The sequence below is a fragment of the Mustela nivalis genome (genome assembly GCF_964662115.1).
Source record: "Mustela nivalis genome assembly, chromosome: 15".
Classification (NCBI taxonomy): domain Eukaryota; kingdom Metazoa; phylum Chordata; class Mammalia; order Carnivora; family Mustelidae; genus Mustela; species Mustela nivalis.
In genome coordinates, this window is record NC_139034.1 from 35468960 (window position 1) to 35490435 (window position 21476).

General features: G+C 45.4%; 1 protein-coding gene across 16 annotated transcripts in view; it reads left to right on the forward strand.

Moving 5' to 3' along the window:
- ENOX1 (ecto-NOX disulfide-thiol exchanger 1) overlaps positions 1-21476 on the forward strand; it is a 563146-nt gene that overhangs the window by 398267 nt on the left and 143403 nt on the right. For all 16 annotated transcript variants that reach the window (XM_082701321.1, XM_082701317.1, XM_082701322.1 and 13 more), the window contains 3 exons: positions 1165-1371; positions 4946-5179; positions 15394-15606. In XM_082701321.1, the coding sequence (XP_082557447.1) occupies positions 1165-1371; positions 4946-5179; positions 15394-15606 (654 nt within the window). The remainder of the gene's footprint in view (positions 1-1164; positions 1372-4945; positions 5180-15393; positions 15607-21476) is intronic.

Consider the following 21476-nt stretch of genomic DNA (forward strand, 5'->3'; position numbering starts at 1 on the left):
TTTTTTTTTTGTAATGTAGCATTGCATGCACTTTCAGATGTGACTCAGAATTCTTCCCCATGGATGCACCAAGTGGGGATCTATTTGACAGGAGGCTTTTGTCTCTAGATTCACACAAATGGATGGGGCTGTGTCCATGGGTTCTATCCAGGAGCTGAACCGACAACATGAAGCCAGTGTATGTGATGTGGAGATACAGACCCAGCATTAAGAATCTTTTTGCATGCAACAAAGTCTAGCATTTGCTGCAGAACATAGTGTGAAATATATGAGCATTTCTATCCATCTTCACAAATGTGGGAGAAAAATTCTGAAATATGCTTTGCTAGATGGAAAATTGAATTAATTTGGCAGTTAGCAATTTTGGGGGAAGGCCGCATCTCAGAGTTTCTGGGCCAAATGGCATTTGCTTGAAGGAAACATATATTTGATGAAATAAATGAGTCAGAATTTTTTTTTTAATTTAGTCTCAGATACTAAGTTTATGGGCTTAAATAGCTAGAATTTTTTTTTTTTATTCATATTAATCAGTGTTGCCTTTTTGAAGTGGACTTTTCAGGAGATTGCTTTAGCAATCTACATATAAACTAGGTAAAATGTTGTGACAGTGTACGTTTTATCTTTTCCTACAGCCTCCCCCAAATGTAATCGTTAGCTCATTTAAATGTGAATTTTAAAAAAGTGTTGTTTTCAGTCGCAGTGTTCCCCTAGCCCAGCAAGGACTGAGCAGGCTTGCAAGTCCATTCTCTGTCTTGCTTATCCGTTATCCGTTTCCCACAGCAAGACAAAGCAGATAACAAGCCCAAATTCCCCATCATGTTATCATCTCATCATGCTTTGTACCTTGTAAACTCCCCCCACCCCACACCATTTTTGGGGCTTCTGTATTATGAAGGGGAAATGAAATTACGCTAACATTGGCATTATCTCTGTTCTGGGACAAGCTTAGCTACGCCATGTAGAAAGGAGCCCAGAAAGTAAATGTTGGGAGGAGGAGGGGAGAGGAGGTAAGAATAAGGCAGGCCACTATCAGTGTAAGTCGGAGTAGGCATTCATCACTACTCTGGGTTGAGAACCTTGCGCTGCCGAGTTTCCCTTTTAGCAGGTGAACCAGGAAGCGTGCAAATAAAGGGCACACGCCTCTCTTTCTGTTGTGATTATTAGATCTTCCGCCTCCTTCCACAAGAGAACGACCTCCTGGGTGTAAGACCGTGTTTGTCGGAGGATTACCAGAAAACGCTACTGAGGAAATTATTCAAGAAGTCTTTGAGCAGTGTGGTGATATTACAGCCATTCGGAAAAGCAAGAAGAATTTTTGTCACATTCGCTTTGCGGAGGAATTCATGGTTGATAAAGCCATTTACCTTTCCGGTACTTTGCATTACATTTTGTTATGTTTTGTGATGTTAATACGAGCTTGCTTCCCTTTTGCCTTCATGCGCAATAAAGTCCTCACAGTTTGGGGCTGGAAAAGGAGGACTTCTGCCTTTGCCCTGGGCTACCAGACGCTCCATGTTAAGACTGAGAGTCCACCTCCCGGCAGGAATGGTTTCCCACCACCAGACTTGAGGAATTCCATTGAGTTTCTAATTAATGTTCTCAAGTGCTTATTAGATGAAAAGCAATATTATGAATACTGAGGACCATTATTATTACTGGATGTAATTCCTCAGGGGAATAAAGTACTCTCTCGGCATAATTTCAGTTTTTCAGAAGTGGTTCAGTTTTTAGACCCCAGGGTACCACATCAAGATCAGTTTCCTTGCAGAAAGTAGTCCACAGGTCCTAGGGGGAGGCCGGATCCCACTGCCCAATTGCTAGTGCCTTTAGAGTGGTAATGCCTACCCCCAGGATACCTGCTTCTTTGGTGCCATTTGATAGGGGAGATTTTCACAGATGTTGAAATTAGACCCAGTGCTGCCTGTGGGTGTTGGAGCAAGTGTACAGAGGCTGTCCTCAAGGCCTTTGCTAAATCGAAGAACCACAGATCTGGTATGTGGTTTTTGGGAGATGCTGCTTAGAATCAACTCATTGCCATTCCCTCAAGCTCTCCTTCCGCCTGTTTCAGTCTGTTGCTGGGCACACCACCTCCCTATTCCTGACGGAAAGCTAATGAGGGAACGTGAGAAAAGAAGAGGGGGAAAAAAAACCACAACAACTACTGAATGCTACTGCCAGGCTTACTTAATTCCTGCAGGCAGCTGCTATTGCCTCGCAATTCCCTTGCAAACCCCAGAAGCCTTGGAGTTATTCCAATGCTGCTGCAACTTTCCTGAGCCCAGGTAGTGCTGTGGAGAACTTTAAAACCCTTATTCCGATAAAGCCTTAGGGGGTTTTAGGGGGTGGGGGTGGAATCTGAAAGCATTCTAAAAAAGAGGTGGAAGACGAAACATAGAAAAAAGTATTTTACAACACACAAATAGCTGTGTGTTTTACCTGTCATGTATCTTGGGCCATCGCATCAGAGTAATCTAGCACACAGCTAGGGACTCTGTTGCGGCTGTGGGTCTCACATTCCTCAGGCAAGATAACCTCTCTCTGGCCTCCATTTTCTCATCTGCAAAACTGAGGTAGTACCAGTACCAGTACTAACTCAGAGGATCATGATGAGGAATGAATCCAAATAATGGATAGTAAGTGCTTAGCAGGGCACCTGCAGCAAGAGGAACCATTGAGCAAATGGATGTTTTTAACACACATTTCCCGAAAATGGTAAAGAAGGACTGATTCTCGTTTCTCACAGACGTGCCCCGGGAAACATGGGGTGTAACCACAGCTCTACCAATAAAACTATTACTTTACTCCCCCTGATGAAATAAGAGGAGTTGAGTAGATCAGAACTGCTTTTCATCTCCAACAGAACACAACGTTTAGACCCGATCAGAAACCCCATGAGACATCGCCAAAAATGAACAAGCCCAAATTTAGGCATGGGAAAGGTATTCCTGTATTTCTTCCTTGATGCTAGGCACTTCCCAGCATGGACCTTGGTCCTGCTTCTGAGCCAGTCGTCTGATTGCCCCTTGGTCTGCCTCTTGGCAGCAGAAGGAGCCCACAGCAAAGGCCTTACCTGCAGCCTCCCTGCCTGGATGCACAATGGTCTCCCACCTCTCGGCCTCAGCCACTCTTGGGATGTTGTCCATTAGTCCAGTCCAGAAGACTGATTAACTGGAGGGGCAGGAGGGAAGGAAGGCTGCTCGTCCTGTGCATGAGCTCCTACAAGCCCAAACCCAGCTGCTAGGCCTAATTTTAGGACCGTGTTCACAGTTGAAGTCCAAGCTAATTTTAGACTCAGCCTCATCAGGATCTCTTTTAAGGCCTTAATGATGATGTTTTGGTGAAAGAAAGGGTACTTTTTGGAACCAGAAATATCGAAAAAGTGGTGCTCTGGACACCCACCCAGTTAGGGTTACAGGCCAGCCTTAGGCGGGGCGGGCCACTCAGCTGTTGCCGATTTGTCACCGTGGCCTGCTGATGCATTAAGTTCCTATGGCCCGGACCAAGACACGCTCTGCTTTAGCAAGAATTCTGTTCATACGTGATCGGATGTTTGCAGTTTTGGTTGTTATTGTCATATCTTCCCATTTTTAGAGAACACCATGTAAACCTAGCAATGAGAAGGGCATAACAAGAATCAGATGTGAGATCTGTTTGGTATTTGTAACTTCTCAAAGGTGTGAAGCGCCCTACAGAGAAGAAGTCAGCCTCTGCACGGGTTTTCAGCTGAGTTTCAGCCCAAATGCCAAGATAATCCATTGAAATCTACCACGGAGATCTCGAATGTCAGCGTTAGTGCAGCCTAGCATTTCACAGTGGTATCTCATTTGCAAAGCCCCTACACAGCAAAAGTGCTCATTTTGCTCTTTCCTCTGGCAGCCCCAACAGCTGTGATCCTGCTGGGACCTGAATTTATGTTTTTAAAATCTGAGTACCCCAAAGTGAAGAGCAGCCTCAAAGCCAAGTCGTCTTCATCTGAAGTGAGGCTGGCTGTCTGGGTTCAGTTCTGTTTGTGTTGATTTCTCCCGTCAGGTTTCTGCACGTCATCTTTATACGTTGGCTAGCTCGCAGTAAATCCCCCAAAGATTTCCAGGTGCCCCCCCTCCCCCTTTTTTACTGGTCCAGCTCTGCGCTCTTGCGCAGGCTCCCGTGGCCTTCAAAGATTGCGCGGACAATTTGTGTGGGGCTGCATCCTAGATGAGGTGCTGCAGGGCTGTAAGGAAGGCAGCTGGTGAGGCCTCTTGATTGAAGGTAAAATATTCTCCCGCGTGCCCCAGAGGATAAGTGGAAATAAAACAGCATTGCAAAATTGCCTTGGTAATTGTGGCTTTTGCAGCTGCCGAGAGAGAATGGAGCAGCATTTTCTAGGGGAATGAAGCAATAACCTGGGAGTGAGGTGTTGTGGAATTTACTTTGTAGATCTTTTTAAATACCATAGATATTCTTTATTTACTCCTATTCCGACTTTTTTGAAAAAGAATTTAAGAACACTTATGCAAGAGAGTTACCGTAAATTGAAAATATAATACCACTGGCCCTAGAAACGCAGATAGGGGGAAAATGCTACATGCCAAATTTATTTCTGAGCTCCCTGGAAGCCAGAGGGAAGAAGGAGTTATGGTAAGTGCCCTGGTTCTTGGGGTCATCATCTCAGTAACATGGGCTTGAAAGATGGGTGGGTGACCCCCTGAGACACCTCCCAGAACAGTGTTTACCCCTACATCTGTGATAAGCTGAACTTCGCAGTACTTCCTTATCACCTAGGAGAAGGGTAATTGCTTCCCACCTCCTATGGAAGGAACGCCGGGCCCCTTCCTGCGGGCGGGGGGGGGGGGGGGGGGAGGGAAAGGGCGGAAGTTTCGTCAGGATGCCGTGAGGGCCGGGCCAAAAAGGTGCCGTCATCGCGGCGGTGACATCATGACGCCACCGGCCTCTCCATTGCTTTCAGGTTACCGGATGCGATTAGGGTCCAGCACGGACAAAAAGGACTCGGGCCGCCTGCATGTGGACTTCGCCCAGGCCAGGGACGACTTCTACGAGTGGGAATGCAAGCAGCGGATGCGCGCGCGCGAGGAGCGGCACCGGCGCAAGCTGGAGGAGGACCGGCTGCGGCCGCCCTCGCCGCCGGCCATCATGCACTACTCCGAGCACGAGGCCGCGCTGCTGGCCGACAAGCTGAAAGGTAGGGGGCCGCCCTCGCGTCTCCGGCCGGGCGGGAGGCATGGCCGGCTCGCAGGACAACACCGCCATCCCCCAGGGCCCCAGCGCCCCAGGGCCCCCGACGTCTCGGTCTCCGCGTGCTGGGTGCGTGCAGGCGACGGCACCCGGAAGCAGGGGACACTTGGGCTTCCTCCTGCTGTTGGGACGCAGCCCGGCCCTTGCTCACTGGTGTTCGTGCACGAGTGTGTAGGGTCGCGCAACGTGGTCCGTGGAAGAGAGGCAGAAGGGGCATGTGCCGTCGCCCCAGAGCGGGCTCCTGTCTTCCCACCTGTGCGGACCTAGCGAGGCTAGTGGCTCCTGCAGACAGGCGGGTCCCGGGGGGGGGGGGGGGGGCTCCCGGTCCTGGTGGGGCTCCGGGTTCTGGAGCTTCCACCTACCTGTGCTCTTCTCAGAGCCTCCCTTCACGTGGGAAAAGGTGCTGGGGTCTGCGGAGGGTAGAAGCAAAACGTGGAACAGGATCCCTGCCTTCAGAAATGGAGTTGAAGGGACACTGCTGACACTACAGAATAATCGGGAATTAAAAGGAGTACATTTCATTTCTAGAGGGTTTGCTCTTTTCACATGTTTGATGCTATGGGGGGTAAAACCACATGGAGGCTTTAGTACCTGCCCCAGTGAATGGAAGATGATAGGGGAAGGGCCAGACTCTAACTCTGGAGCACGGTTATGTGTGAATTCTCTTCCATTATTGATCAGAGTCCTGTAATCTAGCAGCATCTGCATTTACAGGCCAATGATAGTCAGACTTCTTCCGACCATTGAGTGTGTTGGGATTTAACGTGAGAATGCAGGTTTGGGTAGCTGACCACACCCAGGTGTCTCAAGTAAATGATTAACTCTAGGACAAAGCCAGTGGCTGACTCAACCAACCTAGCAGCGTGCTTTGGGAACACGGTGGGCAAGTGTTGATGAAGGTATCCAGAAAATCTTCCCAGAGAACCGTGCAGGATAAACAGGTTTTTCTCTCCCAGGAGAAGAAGGGCCTTAAAGACATTCCAGTCAGAGGCAGGAGCTCTGGGATAAAAGACACAAGGAAGCCGAGAAGAAGGTGGTACCGGCAGAGAAAGGCAAGGGGGTACTGCTCCAGCACCCGGGAGAGCAACTTGGAAGTTTATAGAGCAGGGTGCTGCAGGAAGTGTGGCAGGGCCCTGAAAGCTGCTGCTGGATTGGGATTTTACTCCATAAGCAGTAGAGAAGCCACTAATGTTTTCTTATGAGAAGAGAGATGTGATTGATCCTTGGAGTGTCTTAGAGCATCGCTAGCACACTGCTGGCAGCATGTAAAGTGGATTGGATGTTTTCACTAAGTGAGATGTGTGAAAGCTGCCCAAAACCTATTTTAGGAGGATAGGAGGTTGACATTCTGTTTCTTTAAAAGAGTTAAAAAGGATGTCTGCTTCTAGCCCTCATGCCCTGTTCAGGCCTTAGGAGCCCCTAATCAGCTGCCATTTTGGCTAAAAGCCCCCCACTGTAACTACCCAGGGCTTTTTTTGCCACCAGCCCATGTTGCTCTGCTCTGGGAGGTCCCATCTGAAAGACATAAATATACAGGCCATGGGTGTCCCTTTAACAAAAAAAACACACCAAATGCAAACAGAGGCATCATCTCCCTTTTCCGTTCAGGCGACAGATCAGAAGGAGCGCTCAGAATGAGAGAGCACAACACCCTCAACCAGGAATATTGATTTTGGAACAAGTAGTTTTTTACTATCCTGCACATTGTGCATTATCGGCTTATGGGCTACACCTAGACATGACAAAAACTAGTGCTTTCATTCTGTGACCTCTTGGAGGGATTTTACAAAAATCTGGCCACCTTCTCTGCTTTTTAAGGAACCAGCACAGAAATGCCTATGCACGTGAGAGGAACGAGGCACTGCCTTTGCCGTGAGAGGATCACAGATTGGGATGTCAACTGGGTGAAGTAATTTGCAAGCTTTGCCATTTCAAAAATATATATTTATATAGATGAGTATAATTTGAAGAATTTAGGAGCTGCACCTTCTCCAAGTACTTTGTGATCCCTTGAGAGAACAGATTGGAAAATTTAATAGATGGCAGTTACAGTAGAATGAACTAGCTGGGGATACATCTCAGGCAACCAGTCAGGTAATATCAAGCTTGACAATTTCAACCCAAGCACAGAGTTTGGAATATAAACAGCATTTAATTGCTTAGGAAATTGGCTGCCTCGGAGAGGAAATCCACTCCATGCTCCTTATATAACGCTGCAAAGCCAGACTGGAGGGGCAAGGAAACTGCTTCCTGAAGATGATTTCATTGATGTGGGAATTAAAAAAAAAAAAATGCAGTCAAAACCCAAGGTAAAGAAGCCTGAGTAAAAAAGAAGATGGAAATATGATCTGAAAATACCTAATTGGATTTGATTTTTTTTTCCTCCCCTGAGAAATCATTCTATCTTAGGTTTATTACAAACGTTTCCCCCCATTTTACATTGTACTTGTTTATTCTTGGAGTTTTCTTTTTGAAAATCAGCTCTATCTAGCAAAATCTGTAGAAGCCAACTCTTTTTTTTTTTCTTTAAGATTTTATTTATTTATTTGACAGAGAGAGTTCACAAGTAGGCAGAGAGGCAGGCTGAGAGAGAGAGGGGGAAGCAGGCTCTCCGCTGAACAGAGAGCCCCATGCGGGGCTTGATCCCAGGACGCTGAGATCATGACCTGAGCTGAAGGCAGAGGCTTAACCCACTGAGCCACTCAGGCCCCCAAGCCAACTCTTTATTATGACCCACAAGGCCCTCTACATCCTGCCCAGTTGTTAAAACTGTGTGCATAGTAAATACTGAGATCCTTCTTCCCTCCCTCCCTCAGTGATTTGGAGCTTTGAGCTATGTTACATTTGTGGCCACTGGTGCCGCCAGGCATGGTCAGAAGTACAGGGGGGAGTGATGCTCGCCACCAGTATTGCCCAAATATTTGTGGAGCTCTTTACCGTATAGCTGGAACTGTGCTAATAAGCACTGCATGGGAAGACAATGGCGTGCGGGCCCCCACCTCACAGAGTTTAGGCTTCTGACGTGGTAGAGCCAGTTACAAAGCACTGAGATGGGGCATCTGGGTGGCTCAGTGGGTTAAGCCTCTGCCTTCGGCTCAGGTCCTGATCCCGGGGTCCTGGGATTGAGCCCCACATCAGGCTTTCTGCTCAGCAGGGAGCCCGCTTCCCCCTCTCTGTCTGCCTGCCTCTCTGCCTACTTGTGATCTCTGTCAAATAAATAAATAAAATCTTAAAAAAAAAAAAAAAAAAAAGCACCAGGACTTGCTGATATCGTGTGTGAGAAGTGCAGTGGGAGCTCCCAGGAGTGACCCAGAACCCAGCTGGACAGGGTGCAAGGGTGGATCTTCTAAGACCAGCTCATCCCAGATCCAGTTGCCACTGGGCCTTCTTGAAGGCAGAGAAGAAGTCAAGTTGTAATTGTGTAGTGTCTAAGGGAGCGTCTGTTACATTGATACAAATTCTAAAAAGAAATGTAGCGGGCACCCTGCTGATTAAATAGACATTGTTCTGAGACAATTCAACTTAATGAAGACTGATTGGGAAGTAACTGCTCACAGACCCAAACTTTATAGCATGGCTTTGAGAAAGTGAGAAGGAGCTCAATAACACCATAATTACACTTTATTGGAAACAGTAGCACCAGGCAGATGAGATAATGAATTTCAGTGTGTCTAACACAGACCATCCACCCCTGGAGGAACCCTGTGTTTGGACTGTGGAAGGAAGAGATTGATTAGACGGTGAGAAAGATTATATCCTAATTCACTGGAGATTTCTCCTGGCAAGAGCATTTAAAAGTTTTTGTGTACTTTTTCCCCCTTTGGAAAGCTTCACATAGTCTTTCATTATGTGATGAAATGAAGAGTTTCTCTGTGCATCAGGTGAAGTTTTGACAAAGCTTTGAAGCAGTGCCCTTGGGGTCCCCCTGGTGTGTCATCATGAATTCAGCTCTCCTGGGATCAGTATTCATAATTTCCGGAGGGCTAGACTCTGATTTGCATACAGAATGGCCCCTGTCAGCCTGCCAGAGGGAGGAGGGGTGGCAGTGGTGTTGGCGTTTTGCTGAGACGGTTGTCAATATTTATGGCTCCCAGAAAGTAAAAATCAATAATGCTGTAAGCCAAGTGGAAGTTCCATTAGCTAAAAGCCAGGCTTCCTTCTTAGGGCAAGGGAAATGAGAAGCACAGGAGCCTGTTTGAGAATCAGTTCCTTAGGCGTTATTGACCTTCACAGAGGCAAGATAGGCCACTGCATCTAGAAACATCTTGCTTAACCCAAAAGCTGGAATAACCAGTGCATTTTCGTATTGCCACCACCTGTAATTGTTTTCATTTTTACAGGTACTATGAGAGTTGGGGGAGATTGTGTGTGTGTGTTGGGGGCGGGGAGAAGGGTGCATTAACCACTTGGATCACCTTTCCTGCTACCTGTGATTTGGAGGATTGATAAGGTTATACCCCTTTTAATAGTGCATTGAGCAGCCAAAAAATGGAGACTTGTTTAGGGATGTCCAATGTTGAGGGACACATGTTGAAATTTTAGGGATGTCGTAGTATTAATGTTTGGCCATCCTGGAATCCCCATTCTGCTTGGGTCAATATATGACTCTACATTGTAAGCTGTTTCCAGCTATCATAGAAGCCAGAAATCAGTGATAGCTAGATCAACACACCATTCCTGTGGTTCACTGTGTGTGTGTGTGTGTGTGTGTGTGTGTGTGTGTATCCCCATTTTTATTTATTTATTTATTTATTTATTGGGAAAAAAAAGTGTAGAACATCTTCCTTTTATCTCATTCTCAGGACATTTTTTTCAACCATTAATCTCCTCTCCTGTTATTCCTTTATAGACCCAGCCATAAATAAGGGTCTTACATCTCACCTAAGTTTTCATAGTCAGTGTTCACGGCCTGGCTCTCATCCCACCTATTGTTCTGAAAATCAAGGCCAGATCTCCCTCCATCCACAAAGGGGGAGAAAAAAACTGCTTACCAGTCTGAGTCCTTTTCCCCTTTATTATCTATTCATCAGTTTGACTGAAGTTCACCCTGTGTCCACCTGCTGGGTCCTGGGCTCTATGTCATGGCCCTGAGGTTTCAGATCTGATTGCAGCACGGGCCTGGCCTTTGAGGAGTTTATAGCTCAAGGGTGGCTAAAGGATATTGTGGCTGTGGAACCATGACTTACGAATATGAACAGTGCCAGTGATTTTCGTTAACTCATTTAGACGTTAAAAACTGTTTCAAAAGAGAATTTGCTGTACAATGATTCATATTTTCTACTGAACAAAAATTCATCTCTGTTGTTAGGGAGAATTATTTGTGTTGTTATCAGCCCTCCACAATTTATGTCCTGTCCCTAAAGAGTAATAAGATAGCCTGGTCAAAAACAATGAAAGATTCACTCCCCCATCAAATCAGATAATTCTGGGGGTGGGTGGGAGCAATACAGAGGGTCCTCTAGGCCATGGCCAGAATTTCACTGAAAGGATCTGCAGTGGTCTCTATGCCCATTTGCAAGTCGTGGACAATTTTTTTTTTCCACATTTTTTTTTTCCCCTGGGATGGGGATGCCAGGTGCTAAACCAGCTCTTCCTTAAATGCCGGTGGGGGAGGTTAGGGACAGGGATTCACGAAGCTCCTAAGGATCACATCACATCCTTTCAGTATTCTCCACTACCTCAGCTGCTACTTTCCATTTCAGGGTTTTGTTATCCTTTAACTTAGATGAGCTCCCAGCCAATTTCCCGGGTTTTCATTGACTGATTTCTTCCAGTGCTTCCAAAACTTTAATGTGCGTATGAATCACTTGGAGTAGGGTGCAGATTCTGAGTCAGGAAGCCTGAGTAAGAGTGAGTCTGCATTTTCAAAGAGCTCCCAAAATGAGGCTCAAGCTTAAAGTCTTTGAATAGCAAAGATTTATCACATGTGCAATTTTTTAAATGCCTACTATGTGCCAGGTGCTCAAGAAATATGGAAGAGAGGGAAAGAGAGGGAGGGAGGTTGATAAAGTCCGAGGTAAACAGAAATGAAATGAGATGGGTACGGCTTTAGGTCATGACATTGAGGGATGATAGTCATCATAATATTGTTTATTCCTCACAAAACTGAAGTCGGTCATTATTTCCCCAGAACTGAAAATGTCTTCAAAAAGATTTTTGACTCCTATGACAAACTGGTTAGTTAGTGCCTTACTGCAGGAAGTTCTTCTCTGTGATTATCGGATATCATTCTTAACTTTCATTGCCAGTGGGAATGACCTCAGAGGCCTGAAGGGTAAAGGACCAGCTAGCCTAACTGCCAGGCAGACTTTTATCTCTGAGAGTCCCTGTGAAAATACTCTTGAACACAAAATTGAAATGTTTATTCCCAACTGATGTTTCCCAACTTCTGACCACTGAATTTGTGGCTCTCTAGCTCTAACCACGGCAAGTCTATTAGAAATAGTGTAGCCAAATGTAGGTAAGCTGCAAAGAGAAAAGCTCAGAATGACCAGGAGATTGAAATGTGTTTTGGAAGCTTTATTCTCATGTCAGCCCTTCAAAACTGGAGACCCATCCATAAACCAGCAATCACTATACAGAGTGACTGATGTTTTAGTAGCGGGATATTTAGGGAATTGCAGAAACATAGCAAATGGACACATAATTCATGCTGGGGTTCCAGAAAACCTGCCTTCATGAAAGGCACTGAAGCTGAATCTTGAGGGAACCAGAACAGGTAGACCAGAAACGAGAAGATTCCTTGGATGAGTGCACAGATAGGCAAAGGCTGGGGCGGTGTGGCCATGGTTTTTAACAAAGGGGAGAACAGTAAGGGAATGGGGGGTGGATTGAAGAGGACAGTGCAAATCAAGAAAAGTCATGGGGCAAATCGTTCAGTAACCTGGGTGTGATGTCTTGAAGACCCTGATTAGAAAACACCGCACAATTTTTAATGAGCAAATCGTCCGTATTCAGTCCTTACTGCGCCGATCTTCCCAATTCTTGCTGTGGAAAAAGCACGTCTGCACATTCTAGTTTCTAAACTGCACCCGTGTTCAGAGTTATGCCTAAGCGTGTTCACAGAAAGTATTTGGAATTCTTCATAACTGCATCTTTGATGTGATTTTTATGAGCACTGTTAATTTCTTTTCACATGAATAGCTTTAATAATGCTGCAATCTAAGTCCTGTTTAAATTAGCTTATATTGTTTTCTGTTTTCTCAGTGATCTTGCCACTGAATACAAAATTGAATTTACAGTTGGATATTGAAAATGACCGCTCCCCTTACACTCCTGTAACCATTTAGAGTGAGTTGCTGGGTTAGTCTTAATTAATATAAAGTCCCTTCTTACACAGCAACAGATATTGCCCAAACTTAACCAAATGCACCTTAACTAATGTCTTCACATTGAATATACATGTCAGTACATCAATTTTACGTTGGCCTAGCAGTTTTAGAGAGTTCAGAAATGAGGATGAAATCGGGAGTTTTCACCAGAAGTGTACACTTCTTTTAAGCTAATCGAATTCTGCCTACAATTACTCGTGTTACATATTTTTTTTAACACTTGTTAAAATATGAGCAAGTCTCTTGCTTCCTCATTTTATAAATTGTATATTTTCAGTTGCTCAATCCTAAAACTGCTGTTTCTCTTTCTGAAAACTATCAATTAACTGTGATCTGCTGGTGAACTTACGCACTCCGTCTAGGAGCGAGGAACAATAAAATTTGCTTTTCAGATCATTTCAGCAAACATATATTTTTAAAATTGAAGTGTGCTCTCCCTGACAGTAAATTAGTGTATTTATGAACTCAGTGACCACAGGCTAGAGAAGGAAAAACAACCAGTAACAGGAGGGAAAAATAGAACAGCATTGTTCTCTCTCCTAGTTAGCTCCCCAACAAAATCATGGAGGGTTTCTTTTGCTCTGTGTTATGCAGAGATGAAAGTCCCAGCTAAGGGGAAAAATGGTACATGAAGTCGGTGTTTTCTTTTTTGTTGTTATTTTTTAAGAGGGGGAAAAAAAGATTTCTTATAAGCATTAGGTTTATTCGTGCTGTCTTTTGGGAGGTCCATTCTCCTAACATATATTGGCAGGGAGAGAGGTAGAGAGTGCACGCGGGAGGCAAAATTTATTCTGACTGTAACGGTCACAGTGGGCCTCTCACAAACATAATGCTAAATTATGGGCCTCTCCATGGGCTGAACGTAATGTTAAGTTGTATGATGGATTTTATCTTACACAAGCCGCTCCGGTCCATGAAATGAGATAAGAAACCACTGTAGCTGGAGTTCACAGAGGGTTGAGCTCAGACTGAAATTCCAAAGTTAACAGAATTGGATGAGCCCACCGTGAGACTGCACGTGTATGTTCTGCGCCTGTGTGTTGAGATTTTCAAGGAAAGGTGTCTTTGTGGGGTGCCCGTGGGTGTTCCCAGGGTCTGTTGTCTCCTCCTGTGAAGGTGTGAGGGTAGAGGGGGCAGGTTTGCGCTGAAAAAAGGCTTTGATCCCCAACCCTAGACTACCCCTGCCGCAGTGGGAGAGGGCCTGGGTGGATGCTGATCAGTAGAATGTGTTCGATGTGTACTTCCACCGTGGAGAAAGCAGAGCACATCCCACACACGGGGTCAGGCTGGTCCTGCCTTCCTTCAGCACACATACTTCTGCGCAGGCAACAGCCACTATAAGGAAGGGGTGCCCCTTCTGGGAGGGGGCCTCTAGCAGGAAAAGTACTAAAGGTATTTCTGTAATGTGCTATGAAATTCACAGAGAGCCCCAAGAAGGAAGGTTTTGTGTGATGTGTAACATACCAACAACAGTGGTTGATTAAAAACATGTGGTGTGTTAGATAAAACAAAACTCCTCTACCAAGTATGAATCACACTCTGTCCAGTCATCTGGGGGTGTGTGTGTGTGTATGTGTGTGTAAATAATATATAATAAATAAAAATAGATAATAATATAGAAAATATATGCAAACACAAAGATACACACACAGTTTTTCTGATGTTCCTTCAGTGGAGGGATCATAATAAGCACTCAGTATCTATCAGATAAAAATAAGTAAGAATCTGAATCTTCCAGTTTAATTTTGCTCCTGATTTTTAGAATTCAGAGCTTATATAGTTTTCTTGAGAAATGTAGGGTATTCTTCTCAAGCCACATTTTCCAAGGGTAGAAAAATGTAAGTGGAAGACTTCTCCCCTCAGATTTGCCTGGGAAGTATGCAGGAAGCCTTCAGCAGTAGGATTGATTAAATGTTGTGATAATTGACATATAACTTCCAGTTCTAATTAACTTAATTACCTTCAAACTTGCTTTTTTTTCCCCCCTACTTCTAAGCCATATAACAGGTCTGTTCCAGTAACAATTCCCAAACAGGCAAGTTTGTTTTCTTTCAAATAAACTTTATCATTTATTTACAGGTGGAACCTCATTCCCCACTCCCCCCACCCCCAAATCCCCATACATACCTCAAACCAAGTTTCAAATGCATTCCAATAGGCTTCCAAATTGCTTTGGGAGAAAACACTGACCAGCCAGATAACAAGTCCTCTTTTGCTGAAAACAAGGAAATATTCTGTTTTTCAGCCTAATTAAATATGTTGTATTAAACCTAAGATGAAATTAGTTTTGAACTGTAGTATAAAAAGAACTGACTAATTCTTACTAAAGCCTTGGGAACAATATCATCCGTTACATCCAGTTTTAAAATAGTTAACTCTGTCATCCATATTTAGACATCCATTTTTAGAATCTGCTGATTCTAAACCAGAAAAGTAGTATCGTTGTATAATATATCTGATGAAAGAATAAAGTGGATACCAGATAGGTTAATGACAGTTTTTCCAGCCAGTCTTAAAAGAGAGAAATCAGGGTTTGGCATACTGTGTTACCAAGAATGCCCAGAACAGACCTCAAACTGAATTTGCTGGTTTCGTAGATGAGAGAGTGAACCACTGTTTGTTTCTTGGATGGCTCTATGGGACCATGGAGTTAGAGGTGGAAGGGGAAGCCAAGGGATGCTAGAGCACTTCATCTTAGGAGAGATAATTTGTGAAGTTCGGGAAATGCATTCATTAAGATGGTCCCTGTTAGGTCTTTTGAGAAGAGCCTAAAGTCAAGTCCATTTTCTTGCCTTGGCATGATTTGTACTTGGTGGTTTTCCATTTCCAGATGATAGCAAGTTTTCAGAGGCTATCACAGTGCTCCTTTCCTGGATTGAACGTGGGGAGGTGAATCGGCGTTCTGCAAACCAGTTCTATTCCATGGTGCAGTCAGCCAATAGCCACGTCCGCCGGCTGATGAATGAAAAGGCCACCCATGAACAGGAGATGGAAGAGGCCAAGGAGAATTTTAAAAACGCCTTAACTGGAATCCTCACCCAATGTAAGTAAAATTTTGGGGGCCATTTGTTTTCGTTGTGATTTTGCCTTTTCTTTTGCATTCCTTTAATTTTGGTTTTCATTTTGGGGGTAAGTAGTTCAATAATTTCCCATTTTACTCCATACGGAATGGCAAACCTCATAACCTATTTCATATTCTGTGGCAACTTGGCGGAACACGGACCCTGCCCTGAGAGCTTACTTCTCAAGGTGAGCAACGTTTCTGTAGCTTTTCCTCAGAACACCATACCTGGCCCCTGGGGCAGGGCAGCCAGAAGCTTCTGTGCGACTGTGGACCCACCTCAGGTCACACCGCACCTGCGGTGCAGCCACCCTTTACCTGCGGGCTGGCCCCACATGCAGAACGTGACCTGCATGGCCTCCTAGTGCCGACACTAGGAAGCAGACCCTGAGTACACTGTCCTTGAGCTCTGTTTAGGATGAAAGCACCATCAGAAAAACTCCTCCTCAGGATCCCTTATTTGAGGTGAGCTTTGGCTGTCAATGTGTGCAACTCAGGAGTTGAGATTTTTCTACAGTCTAATTTTTTTGTCCTTTCTTCGTCTGGAAAGCAAATTGCCTTAACTGCTTAATGCTGGCGATTTTTCATGTCCAGACCTTAAATTGATGTAGGGGTATAAATGGGCTTTCTCATAGAACAATAGTCAGGGTAATTACCCAGGGCTCTATTCGAAAAAAGGGCGTATAATTTTTTTTCTGGGCACTCTGTCTATGTCTGTAGTTAGCGTCACAGCAGCATCATGCATTATGGTTGCTGATGTTCCCGTGGTTGGTTAAAGCCATCGAATGACACTGTAACAATGCCCGCTCCATTCGGTACCAGGTGTAGGGTGCCATGTGGGACGGTGACATATGCAATTTACATATTCATTCCGTGAATGAGGAATTTTTTCAGTGATACAGTGTGCCAAAACGTCGATCGCCTCTTTCATCAGTGTAAACCCAAGGGATGACATATCTATCTGTTAGGACGGGAAGAGAGAGGGACATGAAAAACTAGGCTCTCAGGTATCTTATATGACTTTGTTGTCAGAAGAACATTTTTTCATAGCAACATAAAATATATAAGAAACGTGCACAGGTGAATACTGGTAAGTGACCAGATATCCAGTAGGAGACTAACCTGGGACACCTGTCTTTATAGAAAAGGAAAAGGAAAAACAGAAGTGATGCTGTCTCATCAGACCATTATCAGACCACTTTCCCTCGATGACCTATCGTGAGGGACGGCCTTTCCTTGGACTACATACGCCCAGCAGCTCTGAGGTTAGGGTTACTAGGGATAGGATAAAGGACACTAATATTGATTTCCTCTTTAAAACGAGGGAAGCATGGAAGGGATGAGTGGGTGGAGGGGAAGTAAGGCTGGCTGGTAATGGAGAAAAGGAAGAGAGGGAAAGGCCACTCAACTCTAATGATACCGTCCCTCCAAAGCGATGGCAAGCCAGGTGCCTGAACATGGGAATATTATTGGATACCTCTTGTTCGCTAGCATCAATTTTAAATCCGTTTTCACTCCTGTGACTTTACAGTCATACCCGGCAGGGAACATTCAACCCTTGTCCTGACAATGAAGGTAGGAAGGCAGCCGTGCATTAAAATAGAGGAACAATTCCGTGTCCTTTGGTCTTATCCATTAAAAGAAGCCCCTGTTAAAAAGAGGCCCAGCTCCTGTGACTGAAGAAATTCAATGCGCTTAACATGATGCAGGACTGAGTTGGTCTTGTTTGAAGAGAGAGATAGAGGAAGAAGCCTGGCTTGTGGTAGGGTCCAGACGTCAGCATTGGATTACTGATAAAGGCTGAACTGGAAAGGGAAGTTCAAGTCCCTTTAACAACAGGCTTTCTACTTTTCTACTGTGAGGCCTCCAGGGGGCGCATCTGGCCACGCAGCCCAGAAGCCCTGGGCCCCACTGCACAGTGAGGAGGAGCAGAGGGAAATGGGGGATGGGGTGGGTGGGTGGGGTGGTATGGGCAGGCTGACCTGCCCCTGCTCTGGGAGGGAGAAAGTAAAGGGCTAGAGCAGGACCAGGAATTCCGGAGGGAAATTCACCTCACGGAAACCTAAGAGTGGAGACTCCTGTCCTAGATGCCTCTTCAGCACTTCCCACTATGAAATATAAAAAATGGAATTCTTGCTTTTAATCTTTAAACCCATTCTGTTTTAGATTTTTCCTTTACATTTTAGGGAATTCTCAGACCCAAATCCTACAAGTAATTTTTACCCTCATCATCTCCTTCTACCAAAGCCCGTATTCAGGCCATCAGGAAACCCCACTGTGTCAGCATTCAAAAACTACGGCTTTTCTTCATTGTAACTACCAGCATTCAAGGGCAGGCTGTCTGCAGTGTGGCAGCGGCCTGGCGCCTCAGTTAGACCTGGTGTCCACCTGTGAGTAACAAAAAAACCCCGCCTAACTTTGCCTGAAACAAGGGAGGTTTTTCCCTTTTCAGACCTTGTAAAATCTGGATTTAGGTGTTTGTTGGCATGGGTTCAGGGCTGTCACCCTGAGGTGTCTGTGAGGCTATTAGCTTTTCCTAGGTGATGGTCCAAAATCACCGCTTTTACTCGGGCCATCACTTCTTTTTTTACAAGCTCAAGTCGCATTCAAGGGAAAAAGCAGAGGACCAGGTTGTGCCTTTAGAGCAAGAAAGCAAAACTTGCCCAAAGATCCCCAACAGACTTTCGTTTCTGTCTTATTGTGCAGAATTATTACACGTGTCCATGCCTAGCTATAAGGAAAGTAGGAAATATCCTTTCTTGAGTGGGCGTGTTGCTCCCCAGAATAAAACTGGAGATCTCATAGGAAGGAAGGAAGGGAGGATGGCTGCCTGGAGGCATTTTGCAGTTTCTGCCACATATAGTCCCTCCTTTTCCACTTTTATTCCTGTTCAATCTATTTTTCACACATCGTCTAATATAATTCACATCATATCTTCCCCACTTAAATCCCTTGAGTAGGTTCCCATTGCACTTATAGTAATATTCACTCTCCCCAGACTAAAAGCTCTCCATTCCTTCCATTTCAACATCCGTTTTCCCTTGGCTTATCGTGCCTCATCCCCACGGGCCTCCCTGCCCTGGAGCCTGTCAGAACCGCCTCCCACCTGCAAGCCTCTGCACCTCTGTCCTGCCTGTTGGTTACTGCCCCCCTCCCTGCATGTGTGAATCCCTCCCGTCCTTTAGGTCTTGGCCCAAAGCCCACCCTTCAGAGAGACCTTTCCGCTTCACCCTTCCCCAGGAGGTTCATCAAGTTCGAGGTCCTTCAGAGTACTTACTGAAGTGTGCAATGATGTCGTGATTTGTCTGCTTGTGATTATCAGTCTTGCACGCATACCAAGTGTCTGGAACACAGACTCAGGATGATGAGTGAGCAAGCACATGAGTAAATGGGAAGGATGGCAGGAAGGAAACTGGAGACAGTTCAGAAGTTCCCAGGGCCCTCCAAGAGTGGTTAGGTGCAGGTGGCACAGTCTGGGGTCCTGGGCCTTCAGCTTTGCTTGAGTGGTCAAGCACGTTTGAAAGCTCACTAGCCGTGCCTTGGTTGGCAGCTGCTGCACGCTCCCAGACCCCTGGTAGCAGGTTAGGGGGCGTTAGGGGAGTCAGCATGGAGGAGTCGACAGAGAAACTCATGTTGGCATTCCGCAGTTGCAGTTACATTTCCCATCTACCTATTGCTGCGGGAGAGACCCCCCTCAGCCCTGTACTTGGCTTCTGGGGAAGTGTTTCAGCAGTCAGCAGAGACGGTGAAAAGTCCCAGCTGATGTTGACAGCCCACAGTGCCGTGGGGCCCACCCCAGCCACAGAGGGCCTGAGGGGCCTTCATGTGCCTTGATAGTTAAGGCCTTCGGGACAACTTCCAAGATCTTAAAGACCTTAAACATGAGCATTGACCTGGAATGAAGCCTTTGAGGGAGAACAGGAAGATGGCCTGCCTTACTGAGCAAGCTCAGAATTTTCCATTCTTTCTTATGTGCTGTCACAAAGATGACCACTCCCCAGGTGCACAGGGGAACCCAAGCCTACCATCCGTCATGACAGATGTCACCTGGCTGAGCTGTGAGGCGTGTGCACATTTCAGCGCTCTTTGAATTTTAAATACATCTCCTTTCACGTCTGGTGCAGTTGCATCTGTTTGTCTCGCCCATGTTTTCTACTTATCCCAGAACCCTTTAGCGTAGTGGGGGGAGTTTGGCATCAGCATGTGATGCTGCTTCCAACATAATGACCACCAGAGTCCACAGCGATTGGCACACTTGCTGCATTTTCCAAGAGCAGAACCAGCCACACCCCCATTTGTCTGCATTTATGCTTCTGGAAAACACCACAGGAATCACATTTCAGCTCTCTCATTTAGAATTAGATCATGACTGTTAAGCACGAAGGTTCAGGAATGGCATCTCAGTTTTCTTTCTCCTGAGGGGCTGGAAATCGGGTTGTTTGGCAGTAACCCTGAGCCCATTCTCCCACACAGAAGATCTCCACAGCGCCCCCGCCATTCACCCTAGTGCCCCATGGTGGGCTCTCCGTTGGAAAGCCATGACGTTCTGACTTTCCACAAAGTGTTCTAAGGCAATTTGAAAGCAAGTATATTGATGAGCTAGCTTATTACAGCAGATGGGGCTGGCCTGGTGTCCTGAGGGGAAGGCTCATTTAACAACTTCCAGAGAAGTTCAGGCACATTTTTGCAAAACGCTAAGCATGGTAAAAGTTTGGGTCCCTCGATAGATTTTACTGGAAATAGAAGGGAAATTTCACTAAGTATTAGTCCATTAAACTGGATTAGATGCACCCATCCTTGCTTTGCTTGTCATATTTGTCCTTGCTTTCATATTTGAGCAGATAGCATTTGCTCAAAGGGGGAAAAAATCAAGAGCCATGAATAATAACTTAAAGAAAAAGTTGTGATTTATTTCAAGGCTTGCATCAAGGTCCAGTAGTTACCTTCGAGCAGCCTTGTTGGTGTTCAGTCCTGCAAACATTTGTTTAAGTTCTAGGCTTCCTCGTATCTCTGGTCTTCACCCCAGGACCAGCTATTAAACAGAATCAAGCAGGCGTAGTTTCCATCTGAGCCTTGGCTTTAAGCATCAAGGGGCGGCACCTGATGCATCTAAGAGTTTGGGGAGTTCAGCATCCATTCGCTTCTTTTTGGGATCATTTTTTACTTCAGACCACGTTCGTGCAGTTCTGAGAGGTATCAGTGGTGGACGCCATGTATCGTGGCATGGAAGCTGGGGCTCTCTCTCCTCTTTTCCGGCCAGCTGGGTGGATCTCATCTGCTAGATATAGAAGGAAGAGAAAAAAAATATCACCTCAGGTGAATCATCTCACTCTTATGTCATCTTATCCTTAGGTCATCCTTGCTTCCTGTTTGTTTCATTTCTTAACCTGTCCATTGGGCTGAAAACTTCCCCATTTTTTCCCCACTGAGAGATTTTGGGGTTCTGATCTTCTTTGCCTTTTAAAAATGTATGCTCCGTAGGCACTCACTCCCTGTAGGCCTGCCCACTTTCAGTTTTTCAGTTACAGCAAAGCTTGTCATTTCAAAGCTCAGAGAGGAGCTGTTTATAAAGTTCAGGAAGCATGTACCACAGCATTCAATTATTAATATGCATGCCAAGATGATCAATTGTGCATGCCTTGTTACAACACACACTCATCTAATGAAAATTTAAACACTCCGTGATATCCCCACTTTGGTACTTCCCCAGTACACTTCCCAGTAAGAGAGAAGAGAAGTAAGGGAGGAACGTGGGGCAAAGGCAATTGGGAAAGCAGACGGCAGTGAAGGGTTGATTAATATTAATTTAAGAATACGTGCCATAAATACAATGAGCAAGACTGGAAAGTAGA